This window comes from Parambassis ranga, chromosome 19 (assembly GCF_900634625.1).
Source record: "Parambassis ranga chromosome 19, fParRan2.1, whole genome shotgun sequence".
Classification (NCBI taxonomy): domain Eukaryota; kingdom Metazoa; phylum Chordata; class Actinopteri; family Ambassidae; genus Parambassis; species Parambassis ranga.
This window is the reverse complement of record NC_041039.1, coordinates 10,141,773-10,158,049: the sequence shown is the minus strand read 5'-3', so window position 1 is coordinate 10,158,049 and position 16,277 is coordinate 10,141,773. Positions and strand designations below refer to the sequence as shown.

General features: G+C 40.9%; 1 protein-coding gene across 1 annotated transcript in view; it reads left to right on the top strand.

The window, feature by feature from the left end:
• LOC114451632 (protocadherin-15-like) overlaps positions 1-16,277 on the top strand; it is a 109,510-nt gene that overhangs the window by 27,865 nt on the left and 65,368 nt on the right. Inside the window, exons 7-15 of the mRNA XM_028430396.1 lie at positions 109-219; positions 2,039-2,209; positions 5,482-5,590; positions 8,391-8,503; positions 9,503-9,709; positions 12,061-12,195; positions 14,219-14,368; positions 14,456-14,547; positions 14,943-15,044. Of these exons, the coding sequence (XP_028286197.1) occupies positions 109-219; positions 2,039-2,209; positions 5,482-5,590; positions 8,391-8,503; positions 9,503-9,709; positions 12,061-12,195; positions 14,219-14,368; positions 14,456-14,547; positions 14,943-15,044 (1,190 nt within the window). The remainder of the gene's footprint in view (positions 1-108; positions 220-2,038; positions 2,210-5,481; positions 5,591-8,390; positions 8,504-9,502; positions 9,710-12,060; positions 12,196-14,218; positions 14,369-14,455; positions 14,548-14,942; positions 15,045-16,277) is intronic.

The window sequence follows — 16,277 nt, the reverse complement described above, 5'->3', positions numbered from 1 at the left end:
ACTTTTATTGTCACACCAGTCAAAATAAAAAATGCACGTAAATAAATAAACAAACTGAGCTCTTGTTTGTGGCTCACTTCGTAATGTATGTGTATGTTTTTTTTTCAGACAGCCAACAGAACCTTCGACATCCCATTGACACTGTTTGGCTCTGTGGTTCTGAGAGAAAGACTCAACTACGAGGAGATAACACGATACCTGGTCATCATACAGGCTAATGTAAGTGTTTATGTGATTTTGCACAGGCTCCAGTTCTGAGTTTCAAACTCAGTTTTTGAAAACAAAAAAGGGTTTTCTTCTCTGAACTGTTGTAAAAGAAGGCTGGAAAAAGCATAGCCTCTCCTGACTGAGTGGGAGTAGAGCCTGGAGTGCTGTTGTTTTTTATGTAAATTTGTATGATCGTGGTAACACCACAGCCTTTCTCACTGTTTCTGCTTTGTTGGGTCAGCCTTGAGGGATTTGGAAGAGCATCCTTAATTAGCACTAATGTCTTTGTTAATGTAATTGTTTTCCTTTTATTTCCCAGCTGTATGTTTTATTTATAAAAGTCATTTACAATTGACTTAATTCCACTAAATAAGCAAAGCACACTCATGGGTAACTGTGGATAAAGTTTGAAGGACCGCCGAAAATTGTTTAAGTTGCTGATTACGCCATTAAAGGTTGCTGTTGTGACAGGAAAACCTTACTTACAAGCTTTAGCTCTCAAAATGTATTCTGCCAAATATTCACATGTCTCAAGGCCCATTTACCCTAAAAGCATTATTAAAAGTTAACACTACACTGAAAGATTCATGTGTTTCTGCCTTTTTGAAAGGCTGACATACTCCACTGTTCATGTGAATATAATTTTAAGTGTTGTGAGTGTATTTGCTGAATATAAATTCTTAGCTAAGACTTGGGCTTACATAAACTCATGTGTTGCTAACTCCTCAGTAAGAAAAGCTAAGCTATTGGCTGTCCCGCTAAATGACTTCATTGCATAATTTGCATAGTTGAAAGTGTTTAAACTACCACTCTTTCTGGTTTTGTTGTTGTTGTTGTTTTGCCATTAAAATATGGTATTTACATCCCGCTGTGTAAGCCATGACGGGACCAGTGGCAGCTTTGCATTTGACACACAGAGTGGTGTGGGTCTCCTCTCTGCTTTGACTGCAGCTGAGACAGCTGCACGCAGCTCCTGTGAGACTACGGCAGTCACCAGAGAAAGTCGCTAGATTTGTCGCTAGTCGCTTATGTTGGCAACACTTGTCTCTGTGCCAGTGGGAACGAATGCCTCCCTGCATTACTTGATGCCTCTGAACTGTCCCATACCTAATATTAAAGAAGTTTAACAAAACTTGATAAAAGCTTTGTTCATCTTTAGATGTGTTTTATACGTAGAGATCATTTGTTCTGATGTCCTATTGTTTCTATTCTCCCTTTTTAGATGAATAAGCAGCTCTTTATGTATTTCAGTGAAAGATCAACAAGTAGGTACTGGGTTTAGGAAAAGACTAATGGTGCCCGTCGTATATGTGAGAAGCCTTACGGACTGTACTAACTGTGTTACTAGCACTCTGTTTCTTGTGAATGAGTCGTATTGGTATTTTATGAGGCTCTTGTTGAAACCCAGCTATAACTGCTTAAGGTCTACTCAAGGTCTTTTTCTGAGTGAAAACTTAATACTATATGAGCACATCTATTTTTCATTTGTATCAAGGTCGTACATTTTGGTGTTTTTTTTCAAAAGCCACAGACCTTTACACAATACTAACATTTACACTGGAAAGTATTACTTGGATTTAAAAAATAACATATGCCATATGCTGATAATGTGTTTACATTAACAAACATTTGTTGTCATCATCGTGCCTGTGCAGTGAAGCTGTGCTTCAACAACATTAGAAGACTGTTTGGTTGCCCTTGATGAGGTATACATGTCAAACAGTCACGGAGCGCTCCCCTCAGGACGTATTGATTTGAGCCGATGGTTGTGGTTAGAGCCTATTCAAGCACAAAGATAGTAATAAAAGGAAATGTCTCTTTGTCCATGTAGGATCGAGCTCCATATCCAAGCGAGCGTCGTACAGCCACCACCACATTGACCGTGGATATACTGGACGGTGATGACTTGGGTCCAATGTTTCTACCATGTACGCTTGTGGGAAACACCCGTGACTGCAGTCCCATCACATACAGGGCTAATGTGCTGGAGCTGACAGAACCGGTAAGTGTGTGTCTTTTGTCGGTGTGGTCATATGCAGTGGTACCAAAATTTCTGATTTTTTAAATGTTGCTGATTGTGAAATGTCTCCAGCTTGTCGTTTAAATACAAGCTAACTAGCATGGAAATAATGAGAACAAACTGTTTGTGGACTCAAAAAAACATGCAATTAGTGCTGTTGTTGTTGAAAGAAGAACATGATGTTTTAACGATAGGCTGTTGTTAGCTGTCACATGGTGGAGTCTGCAGAGATATTGACCTTTTGTTTTGAGGGTGTGACAATGTCCTTCTGGTGAAGGTCTTTGCTGTACAAGAAAGTTTCCCTTGTTAATTCGGATGGCTTGTACTGTAAATCTAAACAAGATCCAGTCTGCAATACTGGTGTGTTTATGCTTACACAGCTGGGTGCACTTTTCGCATTTGTGTCTCTGGTGTTTAGCTGATGCTGTTATCCAGAGCTACTTACAATAACACTTTGTAAAGCAGACACATTTGCTGCAGGGAAAATCCTCAACTCTGACAAGTCAGCAGTGCATTCATCCCTTTCCCCCCCCCCACACACACCCTTGATGGTGACAGCTACCTGTGTGTTCATGCATTAACATCCCACCCCCATCCTCCTACACACATGTACCCCCTAACAGTGTCAAACCAGCAGAGCAGGCATGCATAACCAGACATTGTCGTCTTCATCTTTTTACTTTTACTGAGATCTTCACACACACAAACACTTGATCTCTTTATTCCTGATGCACATATCTCTTGCCGCTCTTACATACAATTTCACGGCCATGCACAAACATTCTTTGTTCGAGAGAGACATGCTGTGGAACAGCACGAGTAAATCAACTTTACAGTTTGTGAATCTGAGAAGGAGGAAGCGTACGTGGACAAGGGCAGGGTTTAAGATGGGTGGTTAGTGGCAGGATGAAGGAGATGCAGGGAGGAAGCAGGAAAAAAACACGCTGGAGAAATTCCTGGATAGTTTTAAAAGTTGAATCAACACTGTAAAAAAATACTGTGTATGATGTGATGATTTCATAACTGTACAATAGAGTCACTCATTTAAACTGCAGCTCCTTGTCATCTCCTTGCTCTAAGTGCTGTGCTGATACAGGAATGAGGATTGTGTAGAAGAGAAGTTAATGCTCACAGAGAACATAGAGATGTGATGAGAGAAATATAGAACAAATGGAAAGGCAACTGTTTTTGAAGAAAGACAAGAAGATGAGGTGAGGAGGAAATTGAAATAAAACTGTAATAGTCTGAGCTTTAATCAGACTGATAAGATATGACAACTTCAAACTACACTCCATCTGTATCTTTGCCGTCCTCTCTCACACACACGCACGCATGCACATATATACTGGTCATTTATGGCAGTTGGCTGTCATGTTCACACATAGACTTCAAAAACATTTTTCTGCCACAACAACTCAAATATTTATAGCTGTAAGGGAAAACATATTATTCTACAGTACAGTGAACAACTCACACATTTAACATGTCATTGTGTGGGAAATTGATTGGCTACAAGCTGAACAAAGCATTCAAGACGTGTGTGTAGTACTGTATTCATTTGTAGAACTGCAGTGCAATGGTTTGTATAAATAGCTATCTGTTTTTTAAAGGTGGGGGGGGGGTGCTTTGGCTTTGTTGCATCTTGCCATATACTTGACACGAAGCCTCACCTGACCACCAGATGCCCTGGGGGTTTTTTTTCTCCATCCTCTATTGATCTCCTCGCCTCTCTCAAGATCAGCCACCTGCCTGCACAGCTGCCGCTCATTTGCTCATTAGTTCCCCACTATATATAAAAGGCAGTTTGCCAGGCGCTGTTGTTGTAGTGTCTGACTCTTTTATGTCTGCTTGATACCTGTTGCTTGTGTTCTTCCTGCTGATTCAGCATTGTTTGCATGCTTGCGTGATGCTGACTCCCTGCTTGATGCTGACATACAGTAAGCCTCACAATATGGGCTCCACAGTTTGCAGTGCCTGCTCGGGGATCTGCCAGCTTTTGTAAGTGTGGTTATATCAGACCTTCTGGAGTGAGAGTCGTTTTGCTCAAACTGAGATTGGCAGCTGCAGATAATAGTGAGTGTATGTAGTCAAAAGCATGCGGTGCATTGCTTTAACCGCCTTCGCGTTGGTCATATTTTCAGATGAAACCTTAGCATCCATGTTATCCTGACTACAGCATGGCTTACTACACTGATTTTTGTGCAAAGGCTGTCTTGCTTACAAAAACACACACAGTGAAATCACTGCTTTACTTAATTTTGAAAACTTAGTATGTATCATTTCAAACTGACTTATTTACCATCTGTGAGGAGTTCAATTGCTGTCAAAAATAAAAAACTGTAGTGATAATTCTGTCTCAGTCTCCCCCTCTCTTACACCTCTTGCTCTGTGTTTACCCTCAGCTCCTGGCAGATTCATCTCCCTTCCATATATTTACATCCTCTTTAACTCCCCTTCATTACTTGCCATAACTTGGTCTCTCACTCTCTCCCCCTCCTCCCCCCTTGCCTCTCGCCTCACACTGACAGGCAACAGGAGATATAGCTCAGTGATGGCTAGAAGATTTTTAAGTGCTGCATGACAGGTGCAGCAGAAAAAAATTGGAATCATAGCAGGTATATGAGCGTACTATCTTTTAGAGTACACGCTGTACATGTCCGTGGGAGTGTTCGTGGTCTCTCTTATACATTTGCAAATCCCTGCAGTCCTGTTGGTGTGCTTGGCTCAACATTTTATGTCTTTAGTGATCATAGATTTATCCTGTCATAGGCATATTTCTCCCATCGTGGGGTCTTCACATTGCACACCACAGCCTATTGCACTATAATAAGTCAACATTATAGCCTGTGCTTGAATACCAATGGAACCACAGTCCTACTGTGTGAATGTGCACAACAGAAACAGACTGTGATCGTTCCTCTTCTTGCTTTAGTAGGGTTGGCCTCCTTTTTTATATATGCACAGATTTTAATGTGCAGCCTACATATGATTTAAAGTGTGCTACGGTGTGTATTTGCCAATAATTAATTTTAAATTGGAAAGACCTAAGAACCTAAGAACTAAATTTTCAAATTTGCTCTCTTCTGTTAGTTGAATTTTTGTCTTTTCTTTGTGTATTACCCTAAAACAATTCTACCTGTTTGCACACTAAATAATATTTTGAATCCAGACCTTTTTTTTTTTTTTTTTTTTTTTTTTTTTTTTACATTTGTTGTAAAACCACTCTAATGCTCTTGATTTTTGTTCTTCTCCAGAATAAGGTGAATCCCCTAAATGTGACTCCACCTATTCAAGCTGTGGACCAAGACAGGAACATACAACCTCCCTCTGACAGACCGGGCATCCTATACTCCATCCTCATTGGTAGGTTGAAAAAGGAAATTTGCTTTAAATTTACAATGGTATTATCTTACAACTAATGCTGTGATGTTTGCATTAAAGATTGTGTTTTGACATGGCCATGATTACATTATTCAGACTCCTCCTGTGAAACTAAGCTGACAAAATAATGTGTTAACAACTTTGCATCTTAAAGGTAGGGTAGGAGATTTTGAAAACTCAGTGAGAGTCAGCCAGATTTCAAAAGTAAACACACACCTTTCTCTCGGAGCTCACCCCGAAGCCACGCCTCCCAACCAGTCTGTGACTTCGGCCATCATGCACGTACCTCTCTGGTGCGCGCAGAGCAGGAAGAGAGCAGCCAACCAGCCAACTCTATGCGCAGGTGCACCTCGTAGGATTGGCTGATGTTTTTAGCATTTTATAGCTTCCAAAAATGATTAATATTCTTCGTTTTAAAGCAAAACTGACAAACTAATCAGTTACTATCGGATTGTAAAGAGAATGAAATCTCCTACGCATGGGTGGAACAAAGAAACTCTTATGAGTAAGCTCAAACTCATCAGCCAGAACAGCAGCTGCAGCAATCGTGTCGACCTTTTGTTCGTTTAGATATACAACTATTCGTTCAGGAAGACACTTTTTTAACTCCTCTAGCAGCACCAACTCTCGCAGCTGTTCAAAACTTTTAGTGCCGGTGGCGTGACACCACTTGTCGAAAAGCACTCCTTTTTCACGCGCAAACTCAACATAAGTCTGGGTGACAGTTTTTACACAGTTTCTGAATTTTTGCCGGTATGCCTCCGGCACCAGCTCGTAGGCCCGCAACACAGTGGCTTTCACGATATCATACTCTAGACTTTGTGCAAGCGTGAGGGCGGTACATACCTCTTGTGCATTACCTACAAGTTTGCATTGAACCAGTAGGGACCACATTTCTTTAGGCCAAGTCAGAGTGGTTGCGATTCTTTCAAAGGCACTAAAATAACAATCCACCTCAGACTCTCTGAATGGTGGCACTAAAGCAATGTGCTTGCTCACATCAAATGTGTCATGAGGAGAATGAGGAACCTGTCGTGAGGCAGATGGGTGTGCAGTCGCAGAGGGGAGACGCGCTAGCTCTAAGGCCCTCACCTTCAGGTGCATGGCCTCCACCTCTAACTCGCGATTTCTCAAATCAATCTCCTTTATTCTGAGAGTTAGCTGCATCTCCTCTGCCGTCATAACATAAGGACCAGAGGGAGCGGTTGGGCTGGGCCGCACTGTGTCACGGGAACTCACGTCAGCTTTCGCCGCCTCCTCCACAGAGGGCACAGACACACACAGACCTTCCTCCACCAGCTTTTCCTGCAAAAGCTCTTTCAGTTCCTCCTTTTTAACGTTTTGAGGCACTCTGATCTGAAAACGCGCAGCAATCATTAATAAATCCACCTTCCTACACTTGTCCAACTGCTGGACTGTAGGATTCTTCACAAAATACTCTAGATCAAACTCCATATTCAGAGCAAAACTGTCAACCAGTATTAGGCAGAGTAATATGAAAAATACAATATTCCAAAAAACGACGAATTGCCAATTACTTACCGACACGAATCAAAACACGAACGAGCCAAATTTAACTTACCGATAACGAACGTTTTACTTACCAACGCGCTTTCAAAAGAATCGACGAGCCCCCAATTTATGTTACAACCGGCCTAGGGGAAACCTAGTTGTAGCATAAAGTGACTCCTCCCTCCTGTTCTAATTCCCAAGGTATATATGAAAAATATCAATGACGAATGGAATTTATATAAATTTATTTATAAACGAACCGAGACAACAGAAACCTTCAGGGTGAGCAATGCCAAAATAACAAACAAAACAAAAATACAGGTGACTTCCCTGACTTCCTAACAAAAAACAGGAGAAAACGAATAAACAAAAACGGCTTCTCACCCCTACTTGAATGTGTCTGGTATGTAGTAATAACTTAAATTCAATTACTCTAGGTAAAGCGAAAATCAAACGATAAACCTAAATTACACAAAATACTATTCACAATCTTATGTCCAATGTATAATCAAAAAATCGAACGCAGTCTTCTCAGGATGTGGAGCGGAGGGCAAGAGCATCGGGTGGCTGATGTGGAGGGTTTTTAAATTCAGAGCCCATCTGTGTCCTCCAATCCTCGAGCTCCACGTCATCCAGCTGTAGAACCAATAGTATGCTCCCCCCTGTTGGCGGGGAGGGAGAACACTCACACACACAGAATATATGACTCTTGTCATAACACCCTACCTTTAATGATTTTGAACAAAAAAACAATATTACAACTTTATATAGCAATGATCTCCCTGCTTGTCCTGACTGTCCCAATCACTGATTTCAAATACAAAAAAAATGGAAGAAAATATGAATAAATACAGGAACTCACACAAACATGCTGCATTGGAACGCTCCATCCCTCAGTAGGAGGCAGCGAAATCAATAGCTATAAAGGAGAAACATACAAATGCACATGTGAGAGACGTGATTGTCCACAGGTGGCTGTGCTGCAGCTGCCCTCACCAGAGCTTGATTTCCCCACTGAACAATGCAGTGTTCCGAGGCACATGTTTGTGTGTGTTTGCATCCCACCTGTTGAGAGTTGAGATGAGAAAACAAGAAGCATTAGCCATGCCTTTCACCCCTGTCACTCCCTCTTGCTTATTCTCCTGTGGCACATGCCGCACATGTATTGATTCTTAAACCAATTACTGATGTTTCCCCCTCACACACAAGCTGCTATTCTTTAGTAAATGCATTTTTATTCTGTGTGGTTTTCCCTTGTGATCTTTCACAGGCAAACCAGAGTCCTATGCAAAATATTTCAACTTGAACAGAACAACAGCGGAGCTCCTGCTACTAAAGCCCATCGACAGGGAACTCTACCATAGATTTGATCTGGTTATCAAGGTGAGAAACACTGCAGATGTAAGCAGGCTGGTTTAACATCATTTGCTTCCAGAGCTTTTATAGAAACACTAAAGCGGCCTCTCACCCACCCCACTGTGCAGCTCTGCCTGTAAACCTCAAATAAAGACTAAATGTTCCTCCTCAGCTTGTTTATCCAGTACATCCTGCTCTCTGTCAGTTAAATATTGTCTCCCCCAAACATATTTAATGGGAGTAATTGTAAAGCATTAGAACTGTCCCCTGCTCTCTGTTGGTGTTTTTGTCTCAGTTAAGCCAGTAATAGAATTACATCACCACACATGCATCAGGTTCTGCTCTGCTGAAACTGAAAATTGAATTTCCTCTCTGTAGGAGGCTTTTGCTGTATAGTCAAAAGTGTGTGTGGATATGTGTCCAAAAATATTTAAGTACTTCAGGGAGTGTTGGATCTTCCAAAGTCTTCAGAAGTTTATATTTTAATAGGTTAATGCACCCAATGAGCCATAAAAACAGAAATACTAGCGAAATAATTGAAAAATCTGTGCCGGTCTGCAGTTTTTATGGTAGCTCTGCAGCCAATAGTGAAGCTGCATGAATGACAAAAACTTCACACTGGTTTGTGCACTCTAAACTGTAGTCAAATGCATGATGTTTACTTTAATAATCCTTGAGATGTTTTGACCTTCACCTGTGGTAAATCGATTGTCCATGCAGTAGTTCAGAATTTGGCAAAGCTGAGTGTTAAGATCACACAAATCACACTGCACGAGGACAAAAACTAAGCCGTGAAGTTCAAAGAACTCTTCTTGGAATACTAAATAACAAAAGCAAGGTAAAGAAGAACCTAAGAGTCCAGGAGCCTTAAACATCCTGAGAAGCTACAAAACACATGTGAATGTATGTAACGTATTGATACATATTGATACTATGCTCCAGTTTACAAATAATATGACTCGGTTAAGAACACAAAACATCAACATCAGCTCAAGTGATCAATTATTTTGTCTGTCTTGCCCTTAGGCAGAACAGGACAACGGACACCCCCTGCCAGCTTTTGCAAACCTCCAAATTGAAATCCTGGATGAAAACAACCAGGCTCCCTACTTCCTAGAGACCAGTTACCATGGCTACATCAGTGAGGCATCACCAGTGGGAACCACCATAGCCAGCAACACCAGCCTGTCCTCACCGCTGGCCATTATTGCTCTGGATAATGATGTGGAGGAGGTGAGGATAAATGCAAAAAGCTAATTAAGGCACAAATCAAATTAGAGTCCCACTAATTGAAATGGAAAAGAATTTCTTCTTGCAACTTATTAGGCCCTGCTTTTTATATGTAATATAAACATATTTTTTACCTTATGAATAGAAAATTACAACAAATTCCTCTTTTTGTTTCTTGTATTTTTTATCATAACCATAAAATACGTGCTGTGATCCAGTGCATCTGAGACATGCATCATGGTGTATGATTTAATATTTATATTTCCTTTATAGCTGCCTCCCAATAAGATGCCTGTAGGTACCAGAGGAGTTAACTTCCTTCTGTCTTTACCTCCTTTTCCAGAGTTCTCTGAATCTTCTACTGGTCAGTGTTAACAAGCATGCTGCCACCGACAACAAATAAAAAGAATCAATGGATTATAAATATTAATGCTCGATAGGCCCAGTGTTTGATTGCACTGCAACAATTTACACTCCTGATTTTAGTCAGAGGTAGACAATGGAAGGATTTTCTTTTCTGGATGGACACTTGTGGACACATCTAAAGATTTAAGAGGCCTCTGTCGGGGTAGCAAAGCTACAATTGAAGGGTAGAATTTCAGCCCAGGCTTATCTTATGAACTGCTGCTATAACCATATACATGAGAGCTTAATAGAAAGAGGCACTTTGGCTCTGCTTACATTAATGATATAAAAATCCAGGTCTCAATTCTCCACACAAAATGAAAACATCATGTGAACAAAGCTAGCAGCACGCATTGTATTTAAACATCCCACACAGAGATGAAGGATGTGGTCCATTCAAGTGTCCATTTCTATGCTCCTTTTCGCTCGACTGAATTTCATCTTTGTGCCTTGCTTGCAGTGTGTGAGTGAAGTGCCTTATCTAATTTCCCTGTGAATCTGGATTGTAAAACCATTTCCCTCTTAAATTGCCTCTCAGTAATAATGTTTTAAGAATTTACAGTGCTGCAACAGTGTTATCGCCAATGCATTCCCAAGAGCTTAGTTTGTTTAAGATGTAGCATAGGCATTTTGACAAAAACAAGCTTCGCTTCATTGCTTTCTAAAAGACCCCAACAGCAGGGAATGGGTTTAGGGAGGATAATGTGTGTGTGTGTGTTTCCGTGTGTGTTCATGAGAGTGTGTGTTTGTGGGGGTTGATATACATTGAGTTATTTTTAATATTGCTAACCCTGGTCTTTCCTCCAGCATTAAGCACCAACAATGATGATTAGTCCTAATTGCTTTTCTGTGCCGTCCATCACTTTTATTTATGTGCGTGCATACAAATGTGAGTGTTTGTGTGTGTCTGTAACTCCTTCTGTGTGTGTGTGAGTGTGTGCATGCTTATTTATGACTCAATATCCACACCGGCTACATCGACAATATTATCAACCACCACCCCCTCCTGAACCTTGCTGAGCCAGCCTTATCTGGAATAAGGACCTACACACACACACACACACACACAAGAGATGACTGTGTAGGTAATTTCAGAGGAAGACTTGGATGAGGATTGCCTCTCCATCACTGAGTGCACCACACATACACAGGCGCATACTTTAATCAAGAAAACAATGTTTTTCATTTGTATTCTCTCATCCAGGCATTTATTCTCTGTTTTGCATATATGCTCTGTTTTGCATATAAAACATCTGCATTTATGAGATTTGCCAAATCATTAATTCACTTTTTTTAACTTATCAGTTTAGTATCACACTTGTGCTAAGCTAACAGGTTCAAATCTGTGGCACCTTAGTGCCTGTATGCAGCCTTGCAGTGCAGCAGACCTGCCTTTCCTTCTTGAAGCATGAAATGCTTACGCCTGCTTCATCAGGAGAGATACAAATATTTGCAAACTTCCTGGATCAACAGCTCATTCAGTCACACCATTTCTTTCCCAAGCATGGACCATGTACACTGTGCAAAAAAGAGATACTGTAAATCTCTTACACAGTGTCACCGCAATTACTTCACACATCGGGGGTATCCTGTTGGCTCGGCTCAGTAAATGATCCTGGTGTAATGGTCTCCATAGATGGCTGTTGTTTGTGAAAATGAGGTTGTAGCTCATTCTCTGCCGTAGTGGGGTTAAAAAGTGGTGTTGTGATATAACAGTGTTTCTCTTATGAGCTATCGATCCTGGAAGTAGTTGAATATGTCCAACTTTTCTTTAGAAGCAAGTGCAATGCAGCTATATACACTTAAAAAGTTCTATGCAGTAAAAGTGGCCATGATGGGTGAAAATATATTTTTTCTCTCTCTGGAGTTCCGTGTAAATTTCGACACTGGTAAAGTTCAGTGCTATCATGCCTTCTCTACCTCTAAACATCTGCCTTTGCCTTTAACAGACCCGGGATCCTCAGCTCCAGTTCTCACTGGACAGTTATTCCCACGTTTTCACTGTATCTGCCAGTGGAATCAGAAGATACCTCACCCTGGTGCAGCCCGTGGACAGAGAGACACAGGACTCCTACACATTCAAGGTACCCCTAAAGCCTTGACATTTGTGAGCATTATATACAGAATGTTTGCACATGAGGGAGAGTGGGAGTGAGGGATAAGCGTTTGAATGCATTTGAACAGCTCCCTCTCAGACCCCTGATAAATCGCTGCCAGAAGAGAAAGACTTTTATCTAAGGAAGAGGTATAAAGGAGAAACAAAATGAGACCGGAGAGTGGGGAAAAAAGAGAGAGAAACTACAGAAGTGGGCATTTTAAACAGTATATCTAAGCCTGGCTTTAAGCCATTTTACCTGTAGGGATGAAGAAGCAGGAAAAAGAGAGGTGGAGAAAATGCAGAGGATGTACAGGTAGAGCACAGAAAACAGATATAGGTTACAGAAAACACAAACAAAGGTGGAGAAACATAAATAATGTAAATTACACAATATACACAACACATGGAAACCTTTCAATTGGTTGGGTTTAATTTGATGCCATAACACTGCTATTGACACAGGAAGCAGGACATTTATTCATTATTGGATTGTTCTCATTATTTAAGCCAGTGATTAACTCTTCCATCACTCATTACAGGAAGAGATGCTGAAGGCATATTAGAGTGCTTACCTTTCTTCATCTTTGCCTTTGTCTGACTCTCATGTCTCATCGCCTTCCCTTGGTACATTCTCTCTTTTTATCTGATTTTCTTTTGTTGTTATCCTCCCTCCTTCATCCTCTCTTATTTCAGGGCAATCTCATTCAGCTGCCTCTTTATTGGTAGGGCAGAGAAGCCAAAGTGTGTTTCCCAGCTCAGTGTCTCCATGTGTGAGGCACAGGCACATTGTGTATAGCATTGTTGCTTCATGCAGCAGTGCATTATCTGACAACTTCAGCGTGGCAACACTGGCAGCGCGTGTACTCTCTGTGTGTTTGTGTGTGGTGTGCAGCATCATATGTGCCTTGATGTGTCCTTGAGTGTTCGATCAGCAGTTTAGAAGTTAAAGATGGAAAAAAAAGTATTGTATTGATTGAAAGGCAGAGGTGTACAGTAATCATCATGAAAGCCTTGGAGGAGAAATTAAACACGAGGCAGAGCGAGAGAGAGAGAGAGCTGAGGAATGGAGAATGATTTTTATTTGAAGGAGTCAGTCACCTCCTTGGCAAAAGAGAAGACTGCTATCAGTAAAGAAGCTTCTTTTCTGCTAATATTTACTGTGTATCATTTTCAAACATAGAGAGATACAGAGAAAGTGCCTTATATAAGAAAATGTTTTTGGGTCTAAATAAATAAAAAGTGCAATAAAGCTAGCTGTGTAATGTTCTTTTTTTATTGTCTTTTTTAACACAAGTTTAAAGAGGATGAAGAAGACAGGGAGACCAGCATCATGGCCCTGCCTGTCACCATTTGTCTGATCCTCAAATTGATTTTGCAGCTGAACCGTCCTAGATGCCACGTTTGACTGCCTACAATTTCTGATGTGAACACACATTAAAGCATTTCAGTGAAGTGGATGTTTTTCCCTGTCTGCAACTAAAATGCAGTAATATAAGTATATAGATAGTCAGCAATTCATAATAACATAGAAGTTGTGGTTAAAGACATACCTTGCTATACTGGATGTGTGGAATGTTTTTTCTGTAGTTTGGAGAGAAACTTGACTCAGCACTGTGTATGCTGAATAATAAGTGCCAGCAGGGGTTAGCTTTGTGCTTCTTATTATTGCTTATGTACATGCAGACACATTGTACTGAATTAAAAGTGGAACAATCTATCTAATTGTTGGTAAAATGGGAGACAGCCAGGGCGGAGGAAGAACCTACGCCCACAAAAACAGAATTAAATCTAGACTAGGACATGGATTATGGGTGAAAAAGCACAAAGCAGTTTGAGGACCTCAGAGGATACACAGAAACAAACAAGACAATATCAAGATGTCAAGGACATGCTGAGTACACAGTCCGCCCACCTCCACACCAGCAGGACTCTCTAAATCATAGCTTTCTCTACAAGAAGAAGCGTCTCTTTTCTTTCTGTTGATGTTTTTCTCCTCTGTGTCTCTGCAGCTTCTAGCATCTGATGGCGTCCAGCAGAGCAATCCCGTTACCGTGACGATAACGGTTTTGGATGCTAATGACAACACACCGACTTTTCCTAACGTCTCATATAATGTCAACCTGTTTACCGACATGATGCCGGGAGAAACTGTGTTACAGGTACATGCTGATAAATGGTTTAATGACATGTTAACTTTTAGTGCTGGTGATGACTGGCTCTCGTGGTGTTTGTGTGTGTTTTCCTAGCTGTCAGCAGTTGACTCCGATTCAGGTCTAAACGGTCAAATCACCTATCGGATCTTGGCTGGTGCCCAGGGACACTTCCTTATAAATAACAGGTAAGGAGATTAATGCATACATTTTTTTGTTTTTTTTGTTTAAAGGTTACTTTTTTATACATATGTAATATAGTGGCTAGGTAGACAGGCCCCTTACATTATTGGATACAGGTTTTATTTATTAAAAAAATCTTATTTGCTAAAATGTCAAACAATTTAATTTCACACCCACATACTACAGAAATGCCTGAGTTAAATGCATGTAGACGTGGTATTTTAGCTATTAATAATGGTATCGCATGCAACATGTAGAAGTCTCCATCTATCATTGTTATATTGCTAGTAATTAATTGGCAAAAAGGCCACTGATTAAACAGAAGGTGGTTTTCTGAGGGTGGTGGAAGCTGTGAAAGTATTGTGAGTGTTCCTGATCATTAAATGAACCATTTTCACAGCACTGGGGTGATTACTGTGGCACCAGGCGTCAAGCTCACTGTTGGACGGAGCTTTGCTTTGACTGTGGAGGCCATGGACAACGGGCCTGTGCCACACAGACGGTAAGGGCTTCTTTCTGTCTGTTGTTGCCAGTCATTTCTGCTGTCCGTCTGGTGCCCAGACTCAAAAGGTCATCAGATTTGCAGAGCTTTCACACTCATTGTCAGATACTCCACAGCAGTGTCTATTGCCCCCTCTTTGTTACTCCTTCCCTGCCACTCTCTCCATCTATTCACCATTTCCAGGTGAGTCGTTTTCATTTCTTGAAATATATCATGAGTTACAGTTTTAAATTGGAAAATGGCTGGAAAGCAGTCTAGGAGAAGAAAATGGGTAGTATGAGTGTGAGAGTGAAAGAGGCAAGGCAGAATGGAAGGTAATAAAAGGGTGTCTCACTACCACATGCCCTCCTCTTGAGAAGAGAAAGAAATTATGATTTAAAATTATGAACCGTGATGCACTGTTGTACTCTACAGGAGAAGAACTGACCTGAGCAGGCTGCATGTCTTTGTGTTTTGTATTCACCTGCCTCTTGTCTGTCCTTCTTAAACTCAATCAATAAAGTTTCAAAATATCTCAGGCTGCTCTCCTCTTCATGTAATTTCATGGAAGAAGCAGCCACACCTAATATTTTGTGTGTATTGATTTTAAGTATGGCAGAAAACAGTTAAATTTTGATATTTTAGTTTTAGAAGATACAATGCAATATGTGAGGAGAGAGCCGCTGAGCCAGTGGAACAAACTTCAAAGGTTAAACTTTACCGCTGCACTGTGGATTCATGTAGAGTTTTAACTGAAGAAACATGAGGGACTAATTGGGAATGAGTTTGAAGAATGCAGACTTGCTTTTTGATGTACACGGTCCCCCTTTTTTTTCCCTTTCTTCCGTTTTCTTGACAAATGTAAATGTGGCATCAGTGAACAAAGATAAGCAGCCTGTTGTTTTCTGATAGTCAAACCACTCTCAGCTGTAGTTCTTTGTGAGTTGCACTTGGGAATAGCTCAACAAAAGAATACATTAACACTGCAGTGTCCTTGCAGAAAGGACGCACAAGACATAGAAGCAACATTCAGTTGCAGCAGGGTTTCACACAGAAAACCGGTTAGTCAAGGTGGTGACCTGGGGGTGCAAACACATCTGTAGCCTTGATAGTAACTAAACTAAAACTAAACCAGTGGTTCCCAACCTTGGGTCAGGGCACCAGAGATCACAGGGGGTGCGCACGGGGGTGCTCACAATTATATTTGTGCACATTCAGTTTCTAAAATACCAATTGCACACACAAGGATAATCA